The 24985-nt window shown below is 38.0% G+C and overlaps 1 protein-coding gene across 2 annotated transcripts; it reads right to left on the minus strand.

Moving 5' to 3' along the window:
• Positions 1 to 3174: 3174 nt before the first annotated feature.
• Positions 3175 to 23485, minus strand: LOC119474518 (calpain-1 catalytic subunit-like). 2 transcript variants are annotated; one of them, XM_037746558.1, is made up of 21 exons: positions 23238 to 23485; positions 21629 to 21698; positions 21426 to 21544; positions 20961 to 21094; positions 20675 to 20849; positions 18595 to 18669; positions 18294 to 18379; positions 17018 to 17092; positions 16246 to 16406; positions 14060 to 14217; positions 13004 to 13015; positions 12682 to 12890; positions 12522 to 12561; positions 12312 to 12380; positions 11294 to 11351; positions 11097 to 11158; positions 10758 to 10826; positions 10539 to 10617; positions 4271 to 4387; positions 4028 to 4080; positions 3175 to 3901 (listed from the first exon to the last, which is right to left on the minus strand). In XM_037746558.1, the coding sequence occupies exons 1-21, from the start codon at positions 23472 to 23474 to the stop codon at positions 3875 to 3877; spliced, it is 2085 nt and encodes a 694-aa protein (XP_037602486.1). In that variant the 5' UTR covers positions 23475 to 23485; the 3' UTR covers positions 3175 to 3874. The 2 variants fall into 2 exon arrangements, with proteins under 2 accessions (XP_037602486.1, XP_037602485.1); XM_037746557.1 differs by having other exon boundaries at positions 21426 to 21698.
• Positions 23486 to 24985: the final 1500 nt, after the last annotated feature.

Genomic DNA, 24985 nt, shown 5'->3' on the forward strand with positions numbered 1-24985 from the left:
CAGGAGTAGGCTTGGCCAAGGTTATACTCCCTCATCGTTCTGTTTGGATGTCCAGATCTCCGGCTCAAAGGACCATTGTTAAGGTGACCAAAGTGGCGAGGGCTGGAGAATCTGGACATTTAGACCAAGGGCGTGAGGCAACCACAATTAGGGAGAGAGAGCCAGGAAAGTCCACCAAAGAAGACTTTATTTCAGGTGGGTTTCCCCTTTAACCTCATCAAGTGGTTTATCTGTTTTAATACAAAAACAAAGGAAGATGCATGACATAAACTGCATTGCACATGCATTCACTCAATAAAATCATAATTAACTGAAACCCAAATAATGTCTAATCAAAGAATATATCAGTTAAACATGGGCCCTCATAAAGTGAACAAAGGCATGAAGCACAACTCACTTTAGAAGACGCGCTTGAAGGCAGGGAACAGGTATGGCTGGTACACGTAGCAGGGCAAACAGAGAAATGTTCTCGTCCCCTTCTACTTATAGGAGTTCTGAATGTCTTCTGATTGGGCTCACCTGTGCCTAGTTGACTCTGAACAGCACGGGTGAGCCTGTGGCTCCGCTCAGAACTAATTAGGATAAAGGCCGACATGATACAGTCTCTAACATACTTATTTATTTAAGGAGCATAAAGTGATTGATGGATATAAATGGAAGTTAGATAAATCCAGCACACGGAGTTTGAGAGCAATCTCAATCTTTTTCATGTCAAAGACTTCCAAAATCGATGTCCAATAGACCACAGACCATGGATGTATATGAGGTTGTGCCCTGTGCTTTTGCCCTGCATGTTAATAAGTAGCCTACAACTACATTTAATTCTGTCAACAACTACATTATATCATGCTACTACTAGCTGGCCGATAACTGGTTGTTTTTGGGACCAGAGACATTAATACATCCAACTTGCAGCAGGTTTACAGCATACAGCCCAAGGGTGTATTATAAGATTATAAAAGTGATGAATTACAGCCAATATATTTATTTTTACAGCCGCATACAGCTAGCAGGAAGCCGGCAGAACCGGACATGTCATATGAGCGTGCAGTGCGGTGCAGTCCCGTGTGTCTGATGCACATTCATAATAACTCTGAATTCGACTAATAGTTAATTCAGAGCTATTTAAGTGTTCCTACTGGGAAGTTGATTTACTTCAAAAAAAAAAATATCTTCTGATTTAGGCTATTGGTTAATTTGTTAACTTTTAAATGTTTTCTATACTTTTTATAGCTTTTGTGTAACTGAAACATGTCTGCATTTCTCATCTAATTGCCAGAAATATGTCCATATTGATGAGGAGTTGAGCCCAAAAAAAATATCATTCTATATTTGTGTCATGTTAATACAGTATCTTGTTGCTATTTTAGTCTACATAGATCTGTGTGAGCAAGTCAGCTGACCAGAAACAAACAGCAGATTAATAAACTAAGTAGGGCTCACTTACTGGATGTAAGTGTCCAGTATGTGCAGTTATTGTTTTCAGCCACAAGAGGGCAGAAGTGCAACGCTAATCTGTGAACATTTGAGTGGGAGAAATTGGAACAGGTTGTATATCCTGGATTATATTATTCTGTATACCCTACAGAACACTATACGCTAAAACAACCACACACAAAAACAGTATCTTCTTAACACCACTCACTTAGTGTCAAGATGGAACAATCCCTGTGTAATAACCCTGTAACACTAAGCATCAACTGGACCTGCACATTAGGATATATGTTTTATAATTTAGGTTGGCCTATTGTTTTTTAACATGTAAATATCATCACTGTCAATATAAATCTAAGTATGTGGTATATACTGCAGACTATATACTGTCATATCCACCTATGGCATGTATATAAAGCAACCTGTTACATTATTCCAGCACCATTTGCACTCCGCACTCTGTACACAGTACTGTACTGAACTTTGTTATTGTCATCTATAGTGGTTATTTGCATAAAAACACACAAGTCAAATGATTTGGAAATAAATTATTGTATATTTATTCCAATATTTGTTTTGATTTAAAAAAAATCTTGTAAATTTGTGGTTTTAATTGTGTATTAAAAGCTGCTTAGAGCTAGTGTTAGGAAGTTGAACAGGTCAAAACTCCCTCTCCAATATCTATTTTATATTGCCGTGAAAACATCTCCGTCAAACAGCTGGATTTATTCAAGTTTCACACACCCAAAACCACATTTTACAAGATAACATTTGAACACATCATGATAATGTTAGAATTTCATTTACCTTCGCCCACTACTCAGAGCGTTCAATAGAGCTTGAACGCAACAGATTGCTGTACTGTTTTCAGCCACAGGGCAGCAGTGCAATACTAAAGTCTTTATGAAAACTTGAATTATACACCTTTTTTTATGCCAACCAGGCTGACATCCTCCTCAAAATGGTGCATCATTAATGCTACATTTTAATTAACATTCAACCTTTGTTTGCAACATCTAATAGTTTGAGAGGAGTACCTCATATTTGCTTTTTGCTGAAGGGGCAGGCACAGTTAAAGGCACATTTTTCTATGTGGTTTTAATTTACATAGTAACACTTTGTGATCGAACAATCTCACGGAGGAAGAAATTAATTATTAATAATACTTAAATCATAGTTTACCTATTACTGTCAAGTCAAACATTACACCCTTTGATATTTATTTGATTAGTAAACTGGACCTCAGGGTGCGTTTCCAATGAGAATATAATATATACTTTTGTTTTCTTTAAGAGTTTTGACTGAAGTCATAAATATGTGATTAAAGGTCCCATATCATGCTCATTTTCAGGTTCATACTTGAATTTTGTGTTTCTACGAGAACATGTTTACATGTCATAATGTTAAAGAAAACCTTTATTTTCCTCATACTGTCAGCCTGAATATGCCTGTATTTACCCTCTGTCTGAAACGCTCCGTTTTAGCGCATTTTGACAGAATTGCAACAGAATTACATTGCTAAGTAACAGTTTGGGTCCATGTGTACTTCCTGTAAGCGGATGACATTCACATACACTGCAACAGGAAATAAACTGGGACACATTTAGAATGTTTACGTTTCAAATTATGTCAAGGGTCTAAATATTGTATATTTGTGACATCACAAATGGGCAGAAAAAACTTGTTTCAAATGCAGAGTTTCTGAATACGGGCTGTGTGTATTTCCCTGTGGATTGAGTGTTTCGATACTTTCACAGTATTTATATAAGACTTAAGCCTGTTTTATAATAAAAAACGTTAAAATCTCACTTTTTTATAATATGGGACCTTTAAAGGTCGATATGTTCCTCTGTGATAAAACCAATTGTTACTAAAGAGCTATTTGTACTAATAATAATTAATGATTGAAATTGGCAGAAAACAGACAGTTGACATGTGATAAAAGTGCCCAGCACAAAATAACCATTTACAGGTACACACATTCTTACAGAACTTTTTTATTTTTGTTAAAGTTGTAGAAAATGGTGTTTTTTGCAGTTAAAATGAGCCCATGTCATATACTGAAATCTGAAATGTGTCTGTGTAATGTCTTGTCTGTGATACGCCTACATTATAACTAATAATAATAATACAAAAATGGTCAGCAACTCAAATCATTTAAACATGTAAGAAGATTCCATCTCCAGTCTAACTTGAATTCTACTAAGGTGCTTTATGTTGTAGGATTGGTTGTGTTACGTTTTCACATTAATGTAAAGAAAAGCAAAGTAGTAAAAAAAGAAAATGAGAAAAATAGTTACAATACATACTGTGTAATGGCTCATGCGCAGAATACATCTTTTATGTATTATGCAAATTGGCAAATTAAAAGAAAACACAGTTTTGAAATATCTACTCCTGTATTTCCTGATGAATTGTGCCATCCGTCGTCCTCGTTGGTTTAAGTGTACATTGAAATGTACATCCACTGAAAATAAAGAAGAGACAGGTTATTCTAAGACGAGTATTTCTTTTCTGTCTTCTAGTCTAGATCAACAGCTGTGGTGTGTGAAAAGTTCAGACAAGAAGAATAGGGTTAGTAAATACCCCTTACCTCTGACTCTTGAAGTTTCATGGCTTTTCCATCAGACAATTGTTTGAATATTTCTGATGAGCAACACAACAAATTGTAAATAAATTGTATCACCATAAGCCATAAACGTTATAAATTGTATATCTAGACTAGACTGACTAACTTGTTTTTTAAAGTAGTCAAATATTTGATGTTTACTAGACAGTTACTTCTTATATAGTGTCATCTATTGTCATCATTTGTCCCCCACTGGACTTCACTTACTTGACATGCGGTCCAAGCGGAGGATGAGAGTGATGAAGCTCTCCAGCGTCATGTGTCCAGCTGAGGCACCGTAGCGCAGCGCCATCAAATTGAGCATGTCATCCTTGACCTTTATTCCTGTTCAACAGACACACAGCAAGAGCTTAGGAGGAGTTTCGTTTAGGTTATATATAATTATATATATATACAGTATATATATATATATATATACTGTATATATAATCGTGGCAGCGCCCTCATCAAATGCGGCAGCTTGGTCAGTGGCCCTATGCTTCAGACTATGATGCTCTAGGTACCCTTCCAGCGCCAGTTTTGCATGTGTCAATTTCTGCTCATTACATACTGTACACTGTCTTTTCAAAATAAACTTCCGTTTTCACAGGAAACAGCTCGGATTAGGTTTAGACTTGCATAGCCAGACCTATCTCCAGAGCACTGTGTCAGCGCTAAAGAAAAGTCCAGCTCCACACATTATCATTTTAGTATAGGGGGGAAAAAACGCTCTGGCTTGTTTGTATTTCTTTAAACCAATCACAATTGCTTTGGGCAGCGCTAAGCCCAGGAGGCAGCGACGGTGCCTTTGCAAAATAGATAGCGGAAGGGGAGGAGAATGCCACGTGAGATACGTGGCAGCTTATACCCACAGTCTACATCCTTTGAGTCAGACTAGGTTTAGGCAACAAAACTACTTGGGTTAGGTTTAAGAAAACACGGTGATTTGGATTAAAATAACTATGTTACGGGCGCCTGGGTTAGCTCAGTTGGTAGAGCGGGCGTCCATGTATTAAGGCTTGGTCCTGACCGCGGTGGCCCGGGTTCGAATCTGGCCTGTGGCCCTTTCCGCATCCACTCTCTCTCTCCCCCCTTTCAAGACTCTATCCACTGTCCTGTCATAAAAATGGAAAAATGCCCCCAAAAAAATAACTTTAAAAGAAAAAAAAAATAACTACGTTACCCCCCCACTCAGTTATCGTATTGTCTCAAACAGTGACTAGAGCTGTATGTTTACATTACAGCTAATGTCAATAAATGTAACAGCCACCAACTGGTTAAAACTATGAATCAGCACAAAAATGACAATTAGGCCTACCAAATCACCATGTTCTGAACAGACATTACAAACACTAACAAAAAAATAATATTTGCATTTTGGAACATAAAATAGCAAATTTAAACTCAGTCCAGCACTAGGCATGATGGGAAAAGGGGGCCGTCACTACAATATTGTAGTACAAATCCTCGTTTTAATCATCTCCCGTGTTTCAGCACCACCTCCAATAGACATCGACAGGCAGCAGATAGCTGTCGCTGTCTATGCCCGTGCCACACCAACTACCTTAGCGGCGTGTGTGCGCCGTGGAACCTCTTGCTTTTCATTTCGGCGCCCATGTTAACAGGTTAAGGTAGCCATACGGCCCTTGAATGCAGCTCATCTAGAGTCAGCATGTCACCTATTTGTGCACACACGCGATTAACAGCAAAAAATGGACAGTGAAAATGATCTGTTGAGTCATATTGACATCATACCAGCAATATTACACCTTTCACTACAGTTTTAATGTCTATATTTGTATATGTCACAGACGAGAATATATATATAATATACACCGATCAGCCTTAACATTAAGACCACTAAGAGGTGAAGTGAATAACATTGATTATATATATGTATATGTGTGCGTGTGTGTGTGTGTGTGTATTTGTTGTTCAGAACAAGCTTGTCTGACAAAGTGGCTTCACTGTACATTTTCTAAGACAAAGGCTTGCTTGGCTCTGTGTTTATAGATAGGATATATCAGCTATGTTACAGTGGTGAATTTTAAAATTACTCTATCAGAAGGGGCCCCTCGAGAATGCTCCACCCCCTCTGTGCTGAGAGCCCAGCTCCGCCCCTACATAAATCAGACTTATTCTGTCTTTGGTCTGGCATTTTGCCAGTCCCAGCAATAATTCCATGGTCTTGCAGTCACAGCTCATAAATGCCTTCCGGTTTCACAAACAGCTGCAGTTTCTTGCATGCAAATTATCAGCTTAAAAACACTCTCAGTCAAATTCAAATCAGGCTTCAGTCTTCAAACAGAAACTTCATTGTAACAATAGTGGGAAGGACTTTGTTTCCCTAGCACTTGTCATGTCAGACAGTGATTGCTCGGCTATGTGTCGCTCCGATTGACCATTATTCCAGTGTGCCTAGAAGCACAAGGCAAAGCCACATATACTTCAGCTACTGCAAAAATCTGTGCCATCATGAAGGTGAAATCATAAACTTTAACACACATGCACATGCCCACACGGGTTCCCATTTAGTGTTTTGACAGTTCTGTGTAAGTCACGCCTGCTTTGTGTGGTTGGGAGGACTTTTAGGAGAAGGTGTGTCTCAAGAAAAGATTTCCAAGGTAGCTTTGGAGTTTCTTTTCCTAGGAAGACAGAGGTTGAGAGTGACAACATTTACTTAGAAGTAATCATGATTTTAATTCGGTTTTGTAAGGTAGTTTATTCTTTGGAATATCACCCACCACAAGTAGTGATTACCCAATGACATTTAACATCTCTGTCCTCTATATATATATATATATATATATATATATATATATATATATATATATACATTTTCCCAGCATTTAGTTTGTGACTTTGTTTTTGGGCTTGAGATCTCCGGTATATACATTTTGGTTGTTTTTGGTTTAAGTTAGACACTTTTGAGTTTAGACGGTTGAGCTGGGTGCGACGGCCCACTGCATGGCTGGCCCAGCAACTTCCCCTTCTTTTGTTCAATTAACCGGGATCTCCAACCTTTTGTTTACTCAGTTACATTTTTTATAGTTACTTTTGTCCTGATTTAAAATAAATTGATTGTTATATAGCCTTTGTTTGTCTGAGAGGCCGTAACATATTTGGGGGCTCGTTCACGCGTTTTTTTCCCACACTTGCGTTGTGTTGTTGTACGCTTGTTTAATCTGTTTTCATCGCATCATTTGTGCTTTCCTGAATAACCAATTCGGAAATGGGTACATCCTTAATATAAATAAAGTTGTCTTTACTTTGCTATGATGTTCATGACAACAGTTATTGTCTCTTTATCTGGATGGTTATATTGTTTTAATTCTAAACACTTTTAGACAAGATAGAATTATAATAAATATGTAGCACCAAAATAATCAGTTTGTAGCTAAATGTCTGCAAAGAACTTCAACTACTGCAAAAAATATGTGTTGTCATGAAGGTGAATTCATAAACTTTATTACGCATGCACATGCCCACAGGGGTTCCCATTTAGTGTTTTGACAGTTCTGTGTAAGTCACGCCTGCTTTGATTAAAATAGATAATTGTGTGCTTGGCAGGACTTTTAGGAGAAGGTGTGTCTCAAGAAAATAATGTTTTTCTTAATACTTCTTTCTCATGGGAACAAATGTGTGGGCGTGTGTGTGTGTCTTTGTGTGAACTGATTGTGTAAGTGTGTGTGTGTGTGTGCACTAATTGTGTAAGTGTGTGTGTGTGCGTGTGTGTGCACTGATTGTGTAAGTATATTATAAGTGTGCCTGTATCGTAGAAATCTAATTCTAGTTGTAGTTTCTTTTCTCCCTCTTCTCACCTGCCCAATTGCTAATTTAGTAATTTCTTCCTGACACTCCTTTATCTCAAGAGTGACTTATTCCAATGCTTATTTAGCACCTCACTCCATCACATTGTTTCGTACACAATAGTATACTTATTCAAGCAACTATTGTTTCAGAACTCATTTATTCCTTTCAGTGGTCCACAGACAATCGTACCCCGTCCACCAGATCACACTGAGTGCCAATCCGGTATAGGATATAGAGTACGACCTTCTTGCCAGTGATCAGAATACACTCACACACACACACCCTCAGTGCAAGAGGAAATGCGTCTCCTCTACCAGGTCACGTTTAGGTGACGGTCAAGGACAGGTGTGCAACTCCTCCTCACCAAAGCTGGAGCTCTGTCTTCAATCACACTCACCAACACACACACTGGTTTTTACCTACTCCAACTATCCTGTAAATCCTTGACCTATTTCTAGATTACAGCCCCTCAGGTGAAGAAACAAGAACTATTCTATATTCTACAGACAGATTACCCTGAACTGCCTCCTTTCCTGAGTGCCAAGGCTGCCTATTAGAATACTTATCCCATCTTGGATGACCTACCAATCCTGCAGAAACCTCCTTATTGTAAACCTAGCTAGGAAAGCCATCCATCCTCTGAATGCTCTAGGTCTCTAGTTTGTGGCTGTAAAGTTTCATGAGGCTGTGATTATCCTAGAGGTCACCACAGGTCATTTTACACAGTGAGGCCAAGTTTCAAAATGGGGACTAACATCATCACACATGAATACAGTTAGGCTCATTGGATCCACAAGAGTCTCAGCTTTACAGTGATACCCAATTTATATAATTCTAAAACTGTTTAGGGACCCCAGTATGCGGAATTATTCCAATACACCATTTTTAGAACAGGCAAAAATAACACATTTATACTGCATTAAAACAACTGCATGGTCTTTGGCGCAAAACTGCAAATAGCTGTCATAAAGTGGGCAAGTCTGTAAAGGGGAGACCCGTGGGTACCCATAAAACACATGTTCAGTCGCATATCTTGAGGTCAGAGGTTAAGGGGCCGCTTTGAAAATGGCCATGCCAGTTTTTTCCTCGGCAAGATAACGGAACCTGCTACAGTGTCTGAAAGACAGTAAAGTTGGTTAGGATTGCGTGGGTCTGTTAATGCAGTTACCCACTATGGCCAAATACATCTCACAAGTTGATGTGTCCCTTGATGAAGCTGATGAGCAAAAGCTCCAACACCAAGGCTTCACGAGAATCGATATTGATCTGAACAAGGGTGTAGGGGGAAAGGACATCTACATTTAGTACAAACGTGGGTCAGTACCAATCACCAAGCTCCAAGTTACATTCAACAATGACATGGCTGCTGGATTGATCGATGCAGGGTACAAAAAGATCGATAAAAATCTCAATGCTGGAGCAAAAGGTGACTGTGTCTACCTTTGGTACTTCAGAGGGTCCGGAGAGTATTATACTCCCATAGTGGACATTGAGGTCTCTACAAATGCAGATAGTGAAGCCGTGAAGTTTCGGAATGACTTGGAGAGACTGGCCTGTGATCTGAACCGCAAGGCTGGAGGGAACTGGATCCACGCCTGGTTGAAGAGAGAGAAGAGAACCTACATCTGTGATGTCACTGTCACTGATTCCTACAGAGCAGATTCCGACTACTTAAAGAATGGTTACATCCGTGTGGATGAAGATACTAACAAGGGTGCAGGAGGATCCGATGTCTTCATCTGGTACCGTCAGACCACCGACCCCGGGCGTGCACTCAGTGATCTGAATGTCTCCACTGATGATGCTGAGTATCATGCCCTTCAGCAGCAAAAATACACGCCAGTGAGTGTTAACCTGAGCGAGGGGACCAAAGGGGACGCGGTGTACCTGTGGTACAAGAAAGACCAAGTCCACAATCCCATTAAGGTGTTCACCCTGCTTCTCAACATGAAGGCTGTCCCAGTGTACGAGAAGGCTGGTGTCACTGTTATCGAAAGAAATCTCAGCAGCTCCCGGAATGAATGGCAAATTGATGTGAAGAGAGCTCAAAAACACTCCTCTTTAGGGCCATACAGAGTCGCCATACTTTAACGTACAAAAATAATTCAAAGTTTAAACCGGTCACGAGACTTGGGACTTTATTGGGCCTATCATCCCCCTTCTTATAACCTCACTATGGTCCTCAGACCCCCCCCCCCCCCCCCAGCACCAGGCACACTGGTCAAAAGTTCTTGCGAAATTTTCTAGTTAGACTTATCATTTCAAATCTAATACCTAAAACTAATCATTTGCTGAATGGAGTTTACTGGTAGTGAATACATGGCATGGTAAGGGGCACTAAAATAATCTTATTTTACTGGAAGTTGTTACATACTATGATCAGTAAGTTCTTTAAAGCTGCAATTACTGATTTTTGGCGAAAGCTGTGAACACATTACTGGCAAACAGTTTCCTACACATTGAGCATATCTGGAGCAACATTAGCAGTTATTTGGAGTTCTGGCCACCTGGCACCTATCAGTTTCTTAGTTGAAAATGTTCTCTCTTTGTGTGTGTGTTTACACACTGTCATATTTTATTTCCCAGTTTTGTTTGGGTCTCACTCGTAAATGGCACAGTTCAAGTTTTCAATGTATGCCATTCAATGAATTTATAAATCAAGGGAATGAAAGAATGGTCTTACCTGAAGCTACGAAAGCATTCCTCAGCTCACCCAGTGACAACGTTCCGGTCCGTGAAACATCAGTGCGGAAGAAAATGTCCTAGTAAATGACGAAAAAACACCAACAATGATCAGGCTCGCCGAAACCTCTGATTTAGATGCATAGTATGGTAGAATGAAGAGGCTGCTATACATTAATGTGTGTGTGAATATAACAAAATACTTTCAATACAGTTTTACCTTGTATGCGACGACCTTCTTCCACAGACGGAGAAATTCCTCGCTGCTCAGTTTGCCAGTGATCGATGTCTAACCCAACATTAAGGTATCAGAGCTGTGCGTTTGTCTTAGCTTGACCATGTAAATATGTATGTAAATGTATATATGTATGTATATATCTATCTACAGTATGTACTGTAGATAGATACACACACACACATATACTGTGTATATATATATATACATATATATATAACATTCAAGCAGCTTGAATAGAGGAAAAATGTATGCCTCTGTTATTTACAGTGTATAAGTTATACCAAAATCATAATCGATGTCACATGCATCACAACAGGATACATCCATCAGAGCAACCATGCTGCGGCAGGCATCAATGCTGAAGCCTCCAGATTTCAAGTCTCCTAAAAAAAAGAAGTAAGAAAATCGGCATGAACCCTACAATATAGCAGTGCACATATCATTTAAGATTATTACAATGTATTTCAATGTTTACTGAGCTCTAATGCTGTTTGTCAATAGTAGTTTGCAGTCCAAACCTTTCAGGATGTCTTCATTTAGAAGCATCTGGAGCTTCTCAGCGTCCACTTCTTCATACTGGAAATTAATGAAAACAAGATATAATAGACTGTAGTCAACTTTCTCAAAAGCTTTCATTAATGAGTTCTGTCAGCCACATGTTAACAGAAAAAAAAAACTGCCCACACCCAGCTAGAAGACTGCTACTGTATTTGGCAAACTTATGGGTTGCTTGAGTTGTGTTCCGGTCCACCTGACGAATGAACATCCAATGTTCACTCTCCTTTAAGCTCTGTTTTGGTCTCCACCAACTTCTGAGGTAAATAGCTGGCCCATTAGCCACTAAATGCTCCACTATGTTCACCATCTAGCTGCTAACTTTGACTGTTTGCTGTTTGGTGCTGGGAAAGTGCGTGTTACAAAATAAAAAAAACGTCTGCGGCTGAAAATGAGGTTGATGAGGACGATAAGAGAGACCCAAACTGTAAAATTGTGGTTTGTTAAACCAAAAGAATGAGTTGAAAAAAAACACTAAAATGCTCCATAGAGTGCTCCAGGGATGACATATTTTTGTAGGCTAACCAGTAAGTTAGCATCGCCCTGGTTCCCTCGACAGAAAGCCAATGGGATTTTTCCATTGGCTTTTGGATTATTGCAGAAAATAAGCTTTGTGGCAAACACAGGTTTATGATACTGACACATTCTTTCCAGCAAGATAATCCAAACAAATGATAACCACGTTTATGATTTTTGTAGCGTAAATGCAATCGGCAGAAGTAAAAGGCTAACGTTAGGCTAACCGGAAGTGCTAAAATGCTAACTCATAAAGCCAAGGGGAACTGCAGAGTCATGTGATAATTGCTATTATTAATGCTATTATGTTTGTTATTATGACCCCTCTTACTCTATACATAGTTATTTGACCCATAGTATAAAAATATTGATTACTGCAGCTTTAAAGTATGTGAAAAGGGGTGGATTTTTAATAAATTAATAAATCAGTGCAGTTATGCTAGTTATCGAGTATACAAATATTACCTTGTCAGAGTATTGCTTGAAAATGGTTCTCCCCTTCTCGTTTTCCTGCACATTTGGGACCTTTTTGAGCTGGGAATTAAAAGAAGAGAAAGCGTAATTTTACCCCAAATGAAATTTGTCAAAACATATTTCACATAGTATAGTTAGAACACAATATATTATAATAATATGAACACCAAAAACACTGTGATATTATTAAATCTTGCATACCGTTTCAACTGGCTCATTTTTGTAGTCAACCGAATTCTCACTGTCGGGAAAGACCAAAGATGTTCCACGTGGGATTAGTGTACTTTCTTGTTTCTTAATATGAAACACCAGTAATGTGTGACACACGCCATGCAGATTATTTCGGAGAGAGTGAGCATACTAGCTGTGGGTCTCTGTCTTGGAGATGATGGTCAGGATGAAGGAGGCCGTCTCATTGGGACTGAAGGTGGCCGGCACAATCAGGTATTCAGCAGGCTTCAAAAAAAGGAACTCCATCACCTCACGTGCATTCATGTAGGTTTTAGTTTGGGCAACCGGTGCGTTGCTGCTGAAGAACGAGGATGGGAACTTCCCCTTCTGTGTCTTGTACTGTAGTAATAAATATATATATTTCAATCCTCTGCAGTTTATATATTTTACGTGAGTTGCAAAATGTGGATGGAGAAGGTTTATTGTGGGATTGGGATCAAATTATTTCTTACTTGTTCCTTCACCTTGAGGGAAATCAGTGGAAGATGAGTTCATGTTGGGGACAGAAGCAATTCAATAAATGAGTGTCAAACTTTTCAGTTAAAATAATATATCATTACATGCATATATACAGTCACTCAAAATGAAAAGCAGACTCTGACCAAGACTTTAACCTGCCTTGCTGCTATGTTGTCTAACCTACAAAACAGGTTGCATGGACTTTGACTGTGGTCGTCCATTTACTGTGTTTACTTTGATTTACTGCGACCCTCCTTTGACTCCTTGGAATAAACCTGAGATGTTTTGTCAATGGTTGAATGTTGAAAGCCCTCTAAAAACCTGATTAAGTCACTTATCCATTCTCTTACCATTTATACTTCTAAAGTTCTTACAAGCCATAATTATTATTATTGAGTTATAGCCACACATGTGGAATCATACAAATGAAGCTGGCATTTTGTGCCAGAAACATTGGATCTGGCTTTGTGTACTCAATTACTTTTGAATGTGCAATGTCAGCCTCACCAATGGAGCTGCAACAAGTAGGAGTGGGGTATACCAATGTTATAGTCAATAGACCTCCGACAAGGCAGGGTCGTGTAAGTCGCTTCCTCATTTTTCGTGCGTTTTCCTACAAATGTCCAGAAACACGTGACGCACGTGTCAATTTCCGCTCCAGTCTTTTCAAAATAAACTTCCATCTTCGCAGGAAACAACTTAGTTAGGTTTAGTCAACTAAACTACTTAATGAGGAATAGTCTACGAAACTACTTAGTTAGCTTTAGGAAAAGATTGCGGTTTGGCTTAAAAACACCGGAAGTAGTGTTATTTGGGTACGGAAGTTACGTGACAAATAAATCAATGTTGACATCTGGTTTCACACCAGTGTTTTTTAACCCACCCATCCACACCGACCTACTCCCTATGCGGTGTTTGTCGCTCTCCATACTTCCTGGTTCACGTTTACGTGGATTACGGGATATATATACAAATTATCTATAATAATATAATATAAAATCTATAATAGTCCTCATACTGTGGCAGAGACAATAAAGGGTGATATTTACTTCAAATACACAGATTCCAATGTGGAGATTTTCGACCAGGCGCCTGTGCCTCTTGTCAGACTTTTGCATGAGAGATATCAGCACATTTTTCTCGCCCTCTTTCTCCAAACATTCACAGTCAATCTTGACCCGATACTGTGGATTGGTCCAGAAACTGTCTGAAAGACAAAGAGAGCAGTAAGATTTATTTTGCGTTGTATCATTTTACAAAGAGTGGGGTGAGTGATTTGATTATCAAGATTAAAATCAAATGTTATTGGGTGTTACTGATGAACTAAAAAATGAAGTTGAAAGAAAGGCAAGTGGAAACCGTCATCAACCTCATCAAGTCGGACCTGACCTCAAACGTCAGTTTATCTATTACTGAATCTACAGTATCATAGCTTGTACAACCAGGTCTCACAGGAAGGCGTATACATAGCATGATATTACACAGACATTCCGTGATGCATTTTAGGCTTTTCGCGTATCATTCTTACGCCGCTCTTAGCGTGTCATTTGCCACAATAACAGCCGTAGTTAAGTTTAGGAAAAACATCATGATTGGACTTAAAATAAGTACAGAAAACAATGTACAGAAAAGTTCGGAAAACCCATCACAAACGTCACTAATGTAACCAAGAAAACACCAGTCTCGAACAACGGTTTTCTGGTTAAAAGTCCTGTGTTTGTTGGACCCATCCACCTCCCCTCTCGCCCACCCACCGTGAGTGGTCTTTCTCGCTTTTTATTCTACGTCACTAGCTCTGATCGGACCATATTTATTGTGAATATGTTTATATTGCAGTCAGTACAGACTACATGGTGTATAAATGATACGCCAAAAGCAAGAAAGGCACTCTTATTGCACATTAAATGCCTTGCGAATTATCGTGGCATTCATACTCTTTTTTCGTGCGAACGGGCTGGCTTGTAGCAATAGAGCATTTGTGAAATATTTGCTTATTCTGTACCAAATAACCTGCAAAGTCAAGTTGTTGCATGACTTGTGAGAGTTGTTGTGAGAGTTGTTGTGTATTAAAGTTACGTAAGCATGACACAATTCTTTTTATTGCAAATTTTAACTGTCCTACTTTTACTGCATGATGTAATTACTGGTGTGAGCAAGATAAGGTTCTGTGTTAAACAACGTTACAGACAAGTCTTATCTCATCATAACTGCACTTCACACTGTTTGCGGTGCTTTTGTAACTTTATGATGCATTGTTTTGTGCTTGTGACCATCTTGTGCCTGAGTTTTAGCAAATATATGATTAAGAGGTCATATAAAGTAGCCAGCTCTACAGTAGCCAGCTCTATAAACAGCCACATCAACCACACCATCCATGCAATACACATTCACAAAAAAGCATTTGGCTTTTCTTTCAGTTCGTTAAAACTTGAACTCAGATTTAAGATATAATTTGAGCGGGATTATTAATTAAGCAAATTATGTTACTCTGGTGAGTACAAAGCTATGATAACGAAAAAAAACAATGGCTGGAGCTAAAACAAAATGTAAAAGTCGCACAGTTGCACTGATAATTTCTGTAGAGATGTGCTGTAGAGATGTCCTGGCTGACACATCACATTCTACAGACTTAAGAAAACATCTTGTTCGGTACAGATCACACAATAATCATTTTACTATGTTTTTCAGCGAAAATGAGAATAATGATGTAAAAATGATCATTCCCTCTATTATCATAAAATCATATCGCAATTGCAATATCAGTCAAAATCATGTTGCCTTAATATATTATGAGATAAAAAAGGGAACTGGGGTTTCCATAAATGTTAAGTGTGGATAATGGCTCTGGCCCAAAACACCTTGGTGTTTTCAGAAATTCAACATTAATCTTTTGGTTCTGTACAAACATAATGCTTCTTTTTCATTATTATGTTATTATTATTATTAGCAATTCTCTCTATTGTTTTTGATTATTGTTTACTCTAGTGTTTAGTAATTTTTTTCCACTGCTGCATTTTGCTATTACATTTTGATCCGTGACTTTCTAGACAAAAGGATAATAAAAAAACTAAGGGGGGCGGGGGGAGGATATTCTCGTCTGTTGCAGTGCCAAATTGCCAAATTGTGCATGGTATGACAGGAGCCATTTGCTAGTATTTTAAAATATTATCAATCACACAGTATAGCAAATAATATCTGGTCTTATTAAATTTAAGTCCAGATCTCCTGGAAGTACCTCCATTATTCATGCATCCTCCAGCAGTTGTTCCTGCAACCCATCTGCCCTCATGCACGGAGGTCTTCCAGTGACCAAAGGAGTTTCCACCAAGGAAGTCGGGACACGTGGAGCAGATGTCAAGATCTGTGTAGAACTTACACAAGTCCTCCAAAGTCATCCTGTTGACAACAGAGATTAATTTGGACGTGATGCTGAAACTATGAAGCCCAAAGAAATACAATGCAAGATTCAAATAGGAAAATATATTCCTTCTGTATCAGTTGGGAAAAGAAGCACTTTATTAACTCCTCTTGGGGAAATACATTTTTCCAACTACTTAACGACTAACAGCTCCCTCTGTGTATTTGTGAATTAGTGAGTTTGTGAAGTAACTACAAACAAGCCAGTTCCTCGAGCTGCTTTGTGTCGGAAAAATATATTTACAATCCTGCAACAGACAACTGTCGTTCATTTCAACACAGTAAGCCTGTTGTTGTGTTTCGCCTTGCATCCTAAAATATAACCTAACCACCGCAGTGGAATTTATTTAAAATATGATTTTGTCTCAATTTCTTGAATGTTCAAATATGTTATTTTTTTTTATAATGCTGCATAAGTAGTAGTATTCTATTTGTTGCCATTGTAAAGCATAGTTGTAAATATCTTACGTTTTAAATCTATAACACTTTAGGTATCCACTGCATTGTAGTTTTTACTGTAGTTGCTACAGTGTAGGCAGACAGAACACATCAAACACAAACGTTTCTTACATTTGATAAAACATTCTTACCAAAACTCTCCATCGTCAACCACTGATAGGCACAATTCCCGATCGTTTGCACTCACGGTTTGCCACAGAGATGACCTTGAAGACAGTTTGTCAAGTGAGAGGGGAGACAATATCTTATTATCAGTTCTTTCGAGGAATTCAGAGGCAAGTTGTAACCCCTGTCCCGAGGCTTAGAAACAGGACCTCTCCCTCAACACACATGCAAATACAGCGCAGGTGGTATTTTCTGTGAATGAAAAGCATATGTTATAAGTTGCCTTTAAGGCAGGACAATACAGCGGCTTACTTCACTGGCAAAACCAGTTTAGAATAAACTGGGGAGCTTTTCAGAGCACTGTTTTGACAGGCTTCTCACACTCCTTTTCCAAATGACCTTTTTAAGCCCTTTATGTGCTACCTACAGGAATATACCGTAAAGACAAGGGTGTAAGTTTGCAGTTGGAGGATAGAATTGTCCCTACCAATATTTGAGCGAAGTCATTTGCATTATCTTATCAGACAGAACAGACAGAACAACCTGTAATTATTTCTTACTGCATCTGAATGACGTGAAGTCGCTGGAAACTGACAGCTATGAATAAGACAGCTATCTGTGTGGTTGAGGTGACTGAGAAGGCAGATGAAGTGTATGGAATCAGATCAATCTCAATATTAACTAATGCACACAGAATGATTCACAAATTTATTTTGTGATTTATATATAAATGATTCTCTCCACAAATTATTTTTCAATGCACTCAAAAATAGTATGAATGTAAAACACATAAAGTCCAAGGCTTTAGAGATTAATTAAAATGAAATAATGTATCATTGATGTGAATAGGTGCCATATGCACATTTAAAGAGGTTACTTCCCCAAACAAAAGAAAAAAAGAGGATGGAAGAGTAAATTGTGCCTGCATGCAGAATGTCTGAGAGCCCTACTCCATTATATTCCATTATATTTTGATATTTTGTCACCTGCGCTTGAATTTTGTGTTGTCCTTCATATAAATAAAGACATTTCCACCATAAATTGATAGAGAAACATTCATCAGAATGCAGGAAATGAAGTGTTTGATGCTCAAAATGTTATGGGGGGACGACCCTCCCAGTCCCTCCACTTAGTATTTGTCCCCACCGATGTTGAAATGAAACCTACGCCTTTGCGTAAAGACCACTGAAGTGATTATATTCCAAAAAAGCAAAAGACCAGGTTTACTTATCTCATCATTGGAAAATAATCTCAACATTACTGCAAATCAGAGCCATGTCTCTGTGAAACAGTCGCTCTTACCGATCACTCCAGTCTCCGTTCCACTCTCCTTTGCCCCAAGGGTTCCACAAACGCACCAGGTTCACCGGTCGCCCTCGGCTCATCATCTGACCAGCAATTATCACGGGAGACAGCACCATAGTTATGTAACATGAATGTAAAAATGCAACAAATTAATCCATAAATCATTTGCAAAGGTAAAAGGTACAAAACCTAATTGCTAACTGTTGGTAATATACTCTTTATGATAACTATTAGACAAATGATTGTTGCGTTGTTACTTCCAAATTCCAAGTGCAATAAATGAAGTGTCATTTTTCACCTGTTTCACCCCCGTGATAGTGTAGGCATGAGCTTGGACCAATCCATTTGGCAATAGTTTGTTTTCAGGTGTCTCCTAAAAGCCAAAAACATTGATCAATAAGATAAAGTTGACTTACCTTCGATAAAAAAAATCTACAATATTTTGACATTTTGGGAAATATGCATTTGTACTTTAGAGATAGAGAGTAGATCTACCACCACTCTCATGTCTGTACGGTAAATGTGAAGCTACAGCCAACAGCTGATGCTAGCTTAGCACAAACACTAGAAATGTGATGTTCTTGACCATGACTGGATACTGGACTTCAAGATGGCGGTCATTCCATTTGAATGAAAAATGCTCGCTAAGCGCATAAGTCAAAAGGTTTCTACAGCTTCCGGGTTTGCTACCCACTGCTATCAGTAGTGTTTCCAGCTGGTCCCACCTGTTCAGTCCATAGACTTTACATTAGGATGATAATTTGCAAATATAAATTGCTTAGGCTCTGGGAAAGTTTTTCAAATATAAAACCTCCATGGCTTAAAAAATCATAATACAAAGAGTAAACAGTTTTACAGACAGACCACTTTGACCTGCAAGGAGAGGATCACATGACCGACAGAGGTAGCCGAGCTAGCCGTTTCCCCGTTTCCAGTCTTTGTGCTAAGCTAAGCTAACACCAGCTCCTGGTTGTAGCTTCATGTTTAATAGACAGATACGTCCAGTGTGCGCTCAAATCCTTTGTCCCCCTTGTCCACCAAAGCCCTAAATGGCAAGTTAGCCAGATCCGAACACCTGTACAACGCTGCCTTTTATCTTAATTGTACACATGTACATTTTATGTTATTCTATGTTGATGACGCTGCTTTATTTTACTGCACATAGTGAACTACTGTGAATGACTACAGTGTGTCATATGACGGTCAGTGTGCAATTTGTTGGTTAGTGGCAGTCTATGCAGGGCTTATCAGTCGGTTAAAGTATTTAATCGTGATTAATTGCAAATTAATTAATAAAAATGTTTTAAGTGTTCCAAATGTACCTTAAAGGGAGATTTGTCAAGCATTTAATACTCTTATCAACATGGGAGTGGGCAAATATGCTTGCTTTATACAACTGTATGTATATATTTATTATTGGAAATTACTTAACAACATAAAACAATGACAAATATTGTCCAGAAACCCTCACAGGTACTGCATTTAGCATAAAAAAAATATATGCTCAAATCATAAAATGGCAAACTGCAGCCCAACAGGCAACAACAGCTGTCAGTGTGTCAGTGTGTTGACTTGACTATGACTTGCTCCAAACTGCATGTGATAATCATAAAGTGGGCATGTCTGTAAAGGGGAGACTTGTGGGTACCCATAGAACCCATTTTCATTCACATATCTTGAGGTCAGAGGTCAAGGGACTCCTTTGAAACTGGCCATGACAGTTTTTCCTCGCCAAAATTTAGCACAAGTTTAGAGTGTTATTTAGCCACTGTGACAAGCTAGTATGACATGGTTGGTACCAATGGATTACTTAGGTTTTCTAGTTTCATATGATGCCAGTATCTTCACTCCAGATTTCAAACTGAGCCCGCTACAAGCTAAAAATCGCAAATAACGTAATGCGTTACAGAAATTAGTGGCGTTTAAAACGAATTGGTGTTATCGTGCTAACTTTGACAGCCCTACATCATATATCATCATCACGATAAATGTATATATTTTTCGTGTGGGATGCACCCATCCACCACTTTGACATTTATTTATTTCCGCCACAGACCGGTTAGTCATGTATGTAATTATATGTTGAAACCTGTTTCACTAACATACTGTTAACAATTCATGCAGGAAAAATATGAACCCATCATCATTTCTCCACTTTTCAAGCGACCAAGGCTCGCTCTGCTCGTGGATGCAATGAATCTTTTTTTTGCCTCCAGTGAAGCTCTTCACTTGAGAACTTTAACTTATTTAAATCTGTCTTTTTGTTCAAGTTGAGGTTTAGTTTATTGTACAGCATCTATAATCTATGTGCAGTTTACAAAATAGTTGAAGAAGAACCAGTTAGTGCGTGGTTTTGTATGGTATCTTTGTACTCTTACCCCTTGACGTGTACCACAGCCCATCAGTGACTTGGATTGGCCAGCTCTGCACATCAGCTCCCACAGGTCTCTAGGGTGATCTGACAGCTTGAGACACATGTGAACGCCACCAGTGAAGTCCATCATAGCCTCTGCAGTAGTTCCACAATTCATGTCGGTATAGGAGCCACACACTCTGGCAAAAGTGAATGTGATATTATTGTTACAGATACTCCACATATAAGACAAAACTCATGCTAAGACAACACATTTATGTCTGAGAAACAATATAGTTTTCTTTTTATACTTGGCATAGGCTTTCTCCAGCAAAGCAGGCCAGAACTCATTTTGGTCTTTGGAACGAACAAAGAGTAGTCTCCCATTGATTGTCGGTAGCTTGTCATCAATGACGACGTCCAACCATCTTCCAAATCTCCAGAACTGAGTGGTTAAAAAAAGGTTTCTTTTGAAATAATATGCATTTACTACCAAGTGACTTTTAAAAGTAAAACATGGCAGAGTATGTGTCATGACTTAAGTTTTGTGTCAATGTGTGGTCAGTAATTATTTTTAGGTGTGCCAAAATATTCCTTTTTCCCTTTAATATTCACAGTAAACAATATATTTAAAAGCATTTTATTTCCAAAAATGTAAAGTGCGGTCCACAAGAATTTTGAAAGTGACATCACACACTCATTAAGTCTGATTTGAATCAGTGTTCAATCAAAATACACCACTAAAAATAATAACCAGCTGTGCTGTTAGTACTTACCCTGAAATGGAACAGCCCGCAGTATTTCTCATCAAATGTTTGATCAACAGGGACAACTTTTTCGAGGACATCGTTCTGGAATGTCAGAGCCCCGATAGACGCAAGAAACCAGCAGTTTCCTGAGTAAAAAATAGTTATTGAGTTGAAAGAGAGATAAGGAGGCCCAACAATAAAAAAAATTATGAATGAAGAAATTTCCCTACCAAGTTTTCCTTGACCAAAGTCAAACCTGGAGATCCCGTCAAGTACGAAGGCTGGATTAGGAGCAAATTTCTGAAACAGAGGGAATGTTAACGAGTCAAAAACTATTATAATATATTATAATAAAAATATTTAAATATATATAAAAATATTATTAAAAAAATGTTCACGTTTATCTTAATGCAATGCAATTCATAATGGTATTTGATTTGCACAAATGTACATGTGAGTATTGTATTTAGATAGGTTCAGATTTTCTTCAATTTCTATCAACTAATATTGAAAACGTCACATATCAATGCAGTAAGGGACTGTACAAAAATGATTAGCATGGAATGGTGGGATCAGCCTACCTTTGTGAGATTTATTGTGTATAAAACCCCAAATACATAAAATACAACAGAACAGATTAGGACTATACTCATATCGCTGTTTCAAGGCCTTATTTTTCCCATTATAATTAACCTGTGGTTAATAGGACAAATATATCTATTTTAGAAACACAGAACACACAACAATCTTTATTCATTAATGATTGATTTATCAAACAGCACAATAAAGCTGAATGTGTCATGTGAAGCTATAAGCCAAATTACTATGGTCTCATGGGTGATCTGACCACATACTTCATCGTCTGTTCTTCCAGGGTTAGCTAAAATGTAATCAAGACACTTATTTTAATTATTAATGAATCGATATTATTGTTTATACTGTTATCGTTTTTGGATATCTAAGGGGAGGATGTTGAAGTCAGAGGAGTGTCCAAAGAAAATGTAATAATCCTGGGCAGGGCCATGACTTTTTAAAAAGTGAAATATAATGTTTAGGGATGTCACGGTGAGGACATTTTCCCCAACGGTTAATAAACTTGTGACAACACCGGACATTTTTATAAGAACAGATGTGAGAGCTTACTTTGATCTTTAACGTTGTCTGGCCTCTCCGGTCGAGCTTTCGCGTACCCCGATTGTGAGTGCTCCGTCCTCCGCACAGCGATTGCCTCATTAATGTTATGGTTCCCTTTTATCATTGGGTTTAAATCCCAAATATTTCGAAATAGGTACTTTTGCTTTTCGCTTTGACAGAAAATCATCGGCCATCGTCTTTTCTGTCAACTCTCTCGTCCCGTGTGTGAAATCTGACTCCTGCTACTGTGCATGCGGAGCAGACACTTTCACTTGCTGTTCGTAGTGTCCGTCGTCCGACTGATAACATGGCGCTGATATGCGAAAATGAACTAAATGGGTTTTATTTTAAAAAAAAAAGAAAAGCGAAACGACGGCAGGGGCGGTGGACAAGTAATGTAATCGGTGAATGCCCGAACACTGGTAACACAGACTACTGCGGCAAGCCTAATAAGGCTTAGCTCCCCCTCCCGACTCCAATCATTTTTGTACAGTGCCTAAACATATACCCTCAAAATGTTGTGTTGAGAATTGTCAGGTTTGTTTTTGACTTCTAATTTATATTCCAAAATAATTCATGAAACTGTAAATATAGCCACAACCAGCAGCTAGTAGGACAGAAATAATAAAAAAAAAAAAAGTAAAAAGAAAACAAAAACTTTACGGGTTCTTTTCTGCTTCTGTTTAACCCTTCCAAAACACTCACCGCTGGTCTCAGCCACACCACCTGTGCCATGTCAGAATGGCTCAGTATCCCTTGGCCGAGGGAGTTCCTGTCGGGGGGGAACATGTCATCAATGTACCGTACTCCTCGGCCGATGCAGAACTGTTTCAGCTGCTGGTAGTCTTGGTTGAAGAACTTGTCAGGGTTGGCGAAGCTCCCATAACCTTCTTGCTTCTGGCGAGCCTCCATAATGTTCAGACACACGCCGGGAGGAGGCATTGCTGAAGCGTTTGGGCTCTGTTGAGGAAAATGAGATCCAGAACTATTTTGGCATTTACAATCATTTTGCATGCAAATTTGAGACATGCAGATAAACGAGAAATGAAAGGCCAACATACAGTAAAAATAAGGTTTTCGTCCACCACAAGCGGTCCAAACTCTCCTATCAGTGAGGTCGAGATCAGCGGTGGTGGAAAGTAACTAAGTACATTTACTTACTGTACTTGAGTACAATTTTAAGGTACTTGTACTTTACTTGAGTATGTCCATTTTCTGCTATACGTTCTTCTACTCCACTACATCTCAGAGGCATTTTTTAACTTTAGTTAATTGGCAGATTCAGATTAATAATACAAAATATTATCAACAAATAAAGTATGACGTATTAACTTGGATAAAGATAGGACTTTGTTGATCCCTTTGTGAAATTCACAAAATACCCAGCAGTGTATATAATAAAAAAATAAATTCCACAAGTAGTATACCTTTTAATGCATCAATAATTATAATTCAATAATATAATATATGTTATTGTGAAATTCTTTAAAAAAAAAATGTTGTAACTTTTTACAGGTATAAATCTACCGGGTCTTCTAAGAATTACACTTAAGAAAACTCAAAAGAGCCAAGAAAGAAGGCGCGAAAACGTGAGCAGGAATCACAAGTTATATTATTTTGTAATAACATAATTGCATTCATTTTAAAAGTTTGTTTTATTTGTACAAAATTCCTAACGTCTCCAGTAGCATTTAATGTCCAATGAAAAATTTGCAATATATAAATATGAATTTGGCTTAAAATTAATCAAAAAGAAAATTATACTGTAGCAGGAAGCAAATTCTGCTGCTGGTAGATTAAATACTAGATGTACAAGACAGACAATGAAGACGAATGTTGTTTGCACTCTTCAAAAATAAGATAAAATAGAAGACAAATGATGTAACATCCTATCAAATCTACAAATGCAAATAATATGCTAAAACTAGCATAATTTGGAAATACTATTAATTTCAAATCAGTATTTGAAAGTAATACATGAGCAATAATATTATTTGTCTTAATATTATTTTGATGGTATGGTAAGAGTTTTTTTGTTGTTATCTTTTACTTAAGTTCAAGATTTCAGTCTTAACAGTTTGCTAAATACAGGCCAGGCGATTATAAAGCCCATAGTACATAATTTACATTATTTTAATACTCATCAAACCATTCAGAGACCCTTTGTGGCCTGTATGGAAGCATGTGCATTTCCTTCTCCGATTCACCTGATTGTTGTTGTTATTGTTTTATTTTAATTTATATGTTGCTATTTTATTACTTTTATTTTGTTATAGCTTTGTATGTTTGTTTTTTTTATTTGTTTTTATGTGAAACACTTTGTAACTTTATTTTGATATGTGCTATATAAAGATATTATACAAAAATTACAGCAGTCTAATAGAAAACCTATTCTTCCTTTATGTATTATAAAACATATTACCATTTGTAGAAATATTAATATTATATTTAGG

This window comes from Sebastes umbrosus, chromosome 16, assembly GCF_015220745.1.
Source record: "Sebastes umbrosus isolate fSebUmb1 chromosome 16, fSebUmb1.pri, whole genome shotgun sequence".
Lineage (NCBI taxonomy): Eukaryota > Metazoa > Chordata > Actinopteri > Perciformes > Sebastidae > Sebastes > Sebastes umbrosus.

Excerpts from the sequence above, each read along its gene's own strand:
- LOC119474518 (XM_037746557.1), bottom strand. The coding sequence starts at position 23,474 with ATGCCTCCTCCCGGCGTGTGTCTGAACATTATGGAGGCTCGCCAGAAG. Across the intron at positions 12,381-12,521 it reads AAAATGAGCCAGTTGAAACG|CTCAAAAAGGTCCCAAATGT; the intron begins GTATGCAAGATT and ends TTTAATTCCCAG. Across the intron at positions 4,388-10,538 it reads GAATGCTTTCGTAGCTTCAG|GAATAAAGGTCAAGGATGAC; the intron begins GTAAGACCATTC and ends TCTGTTGAACAG.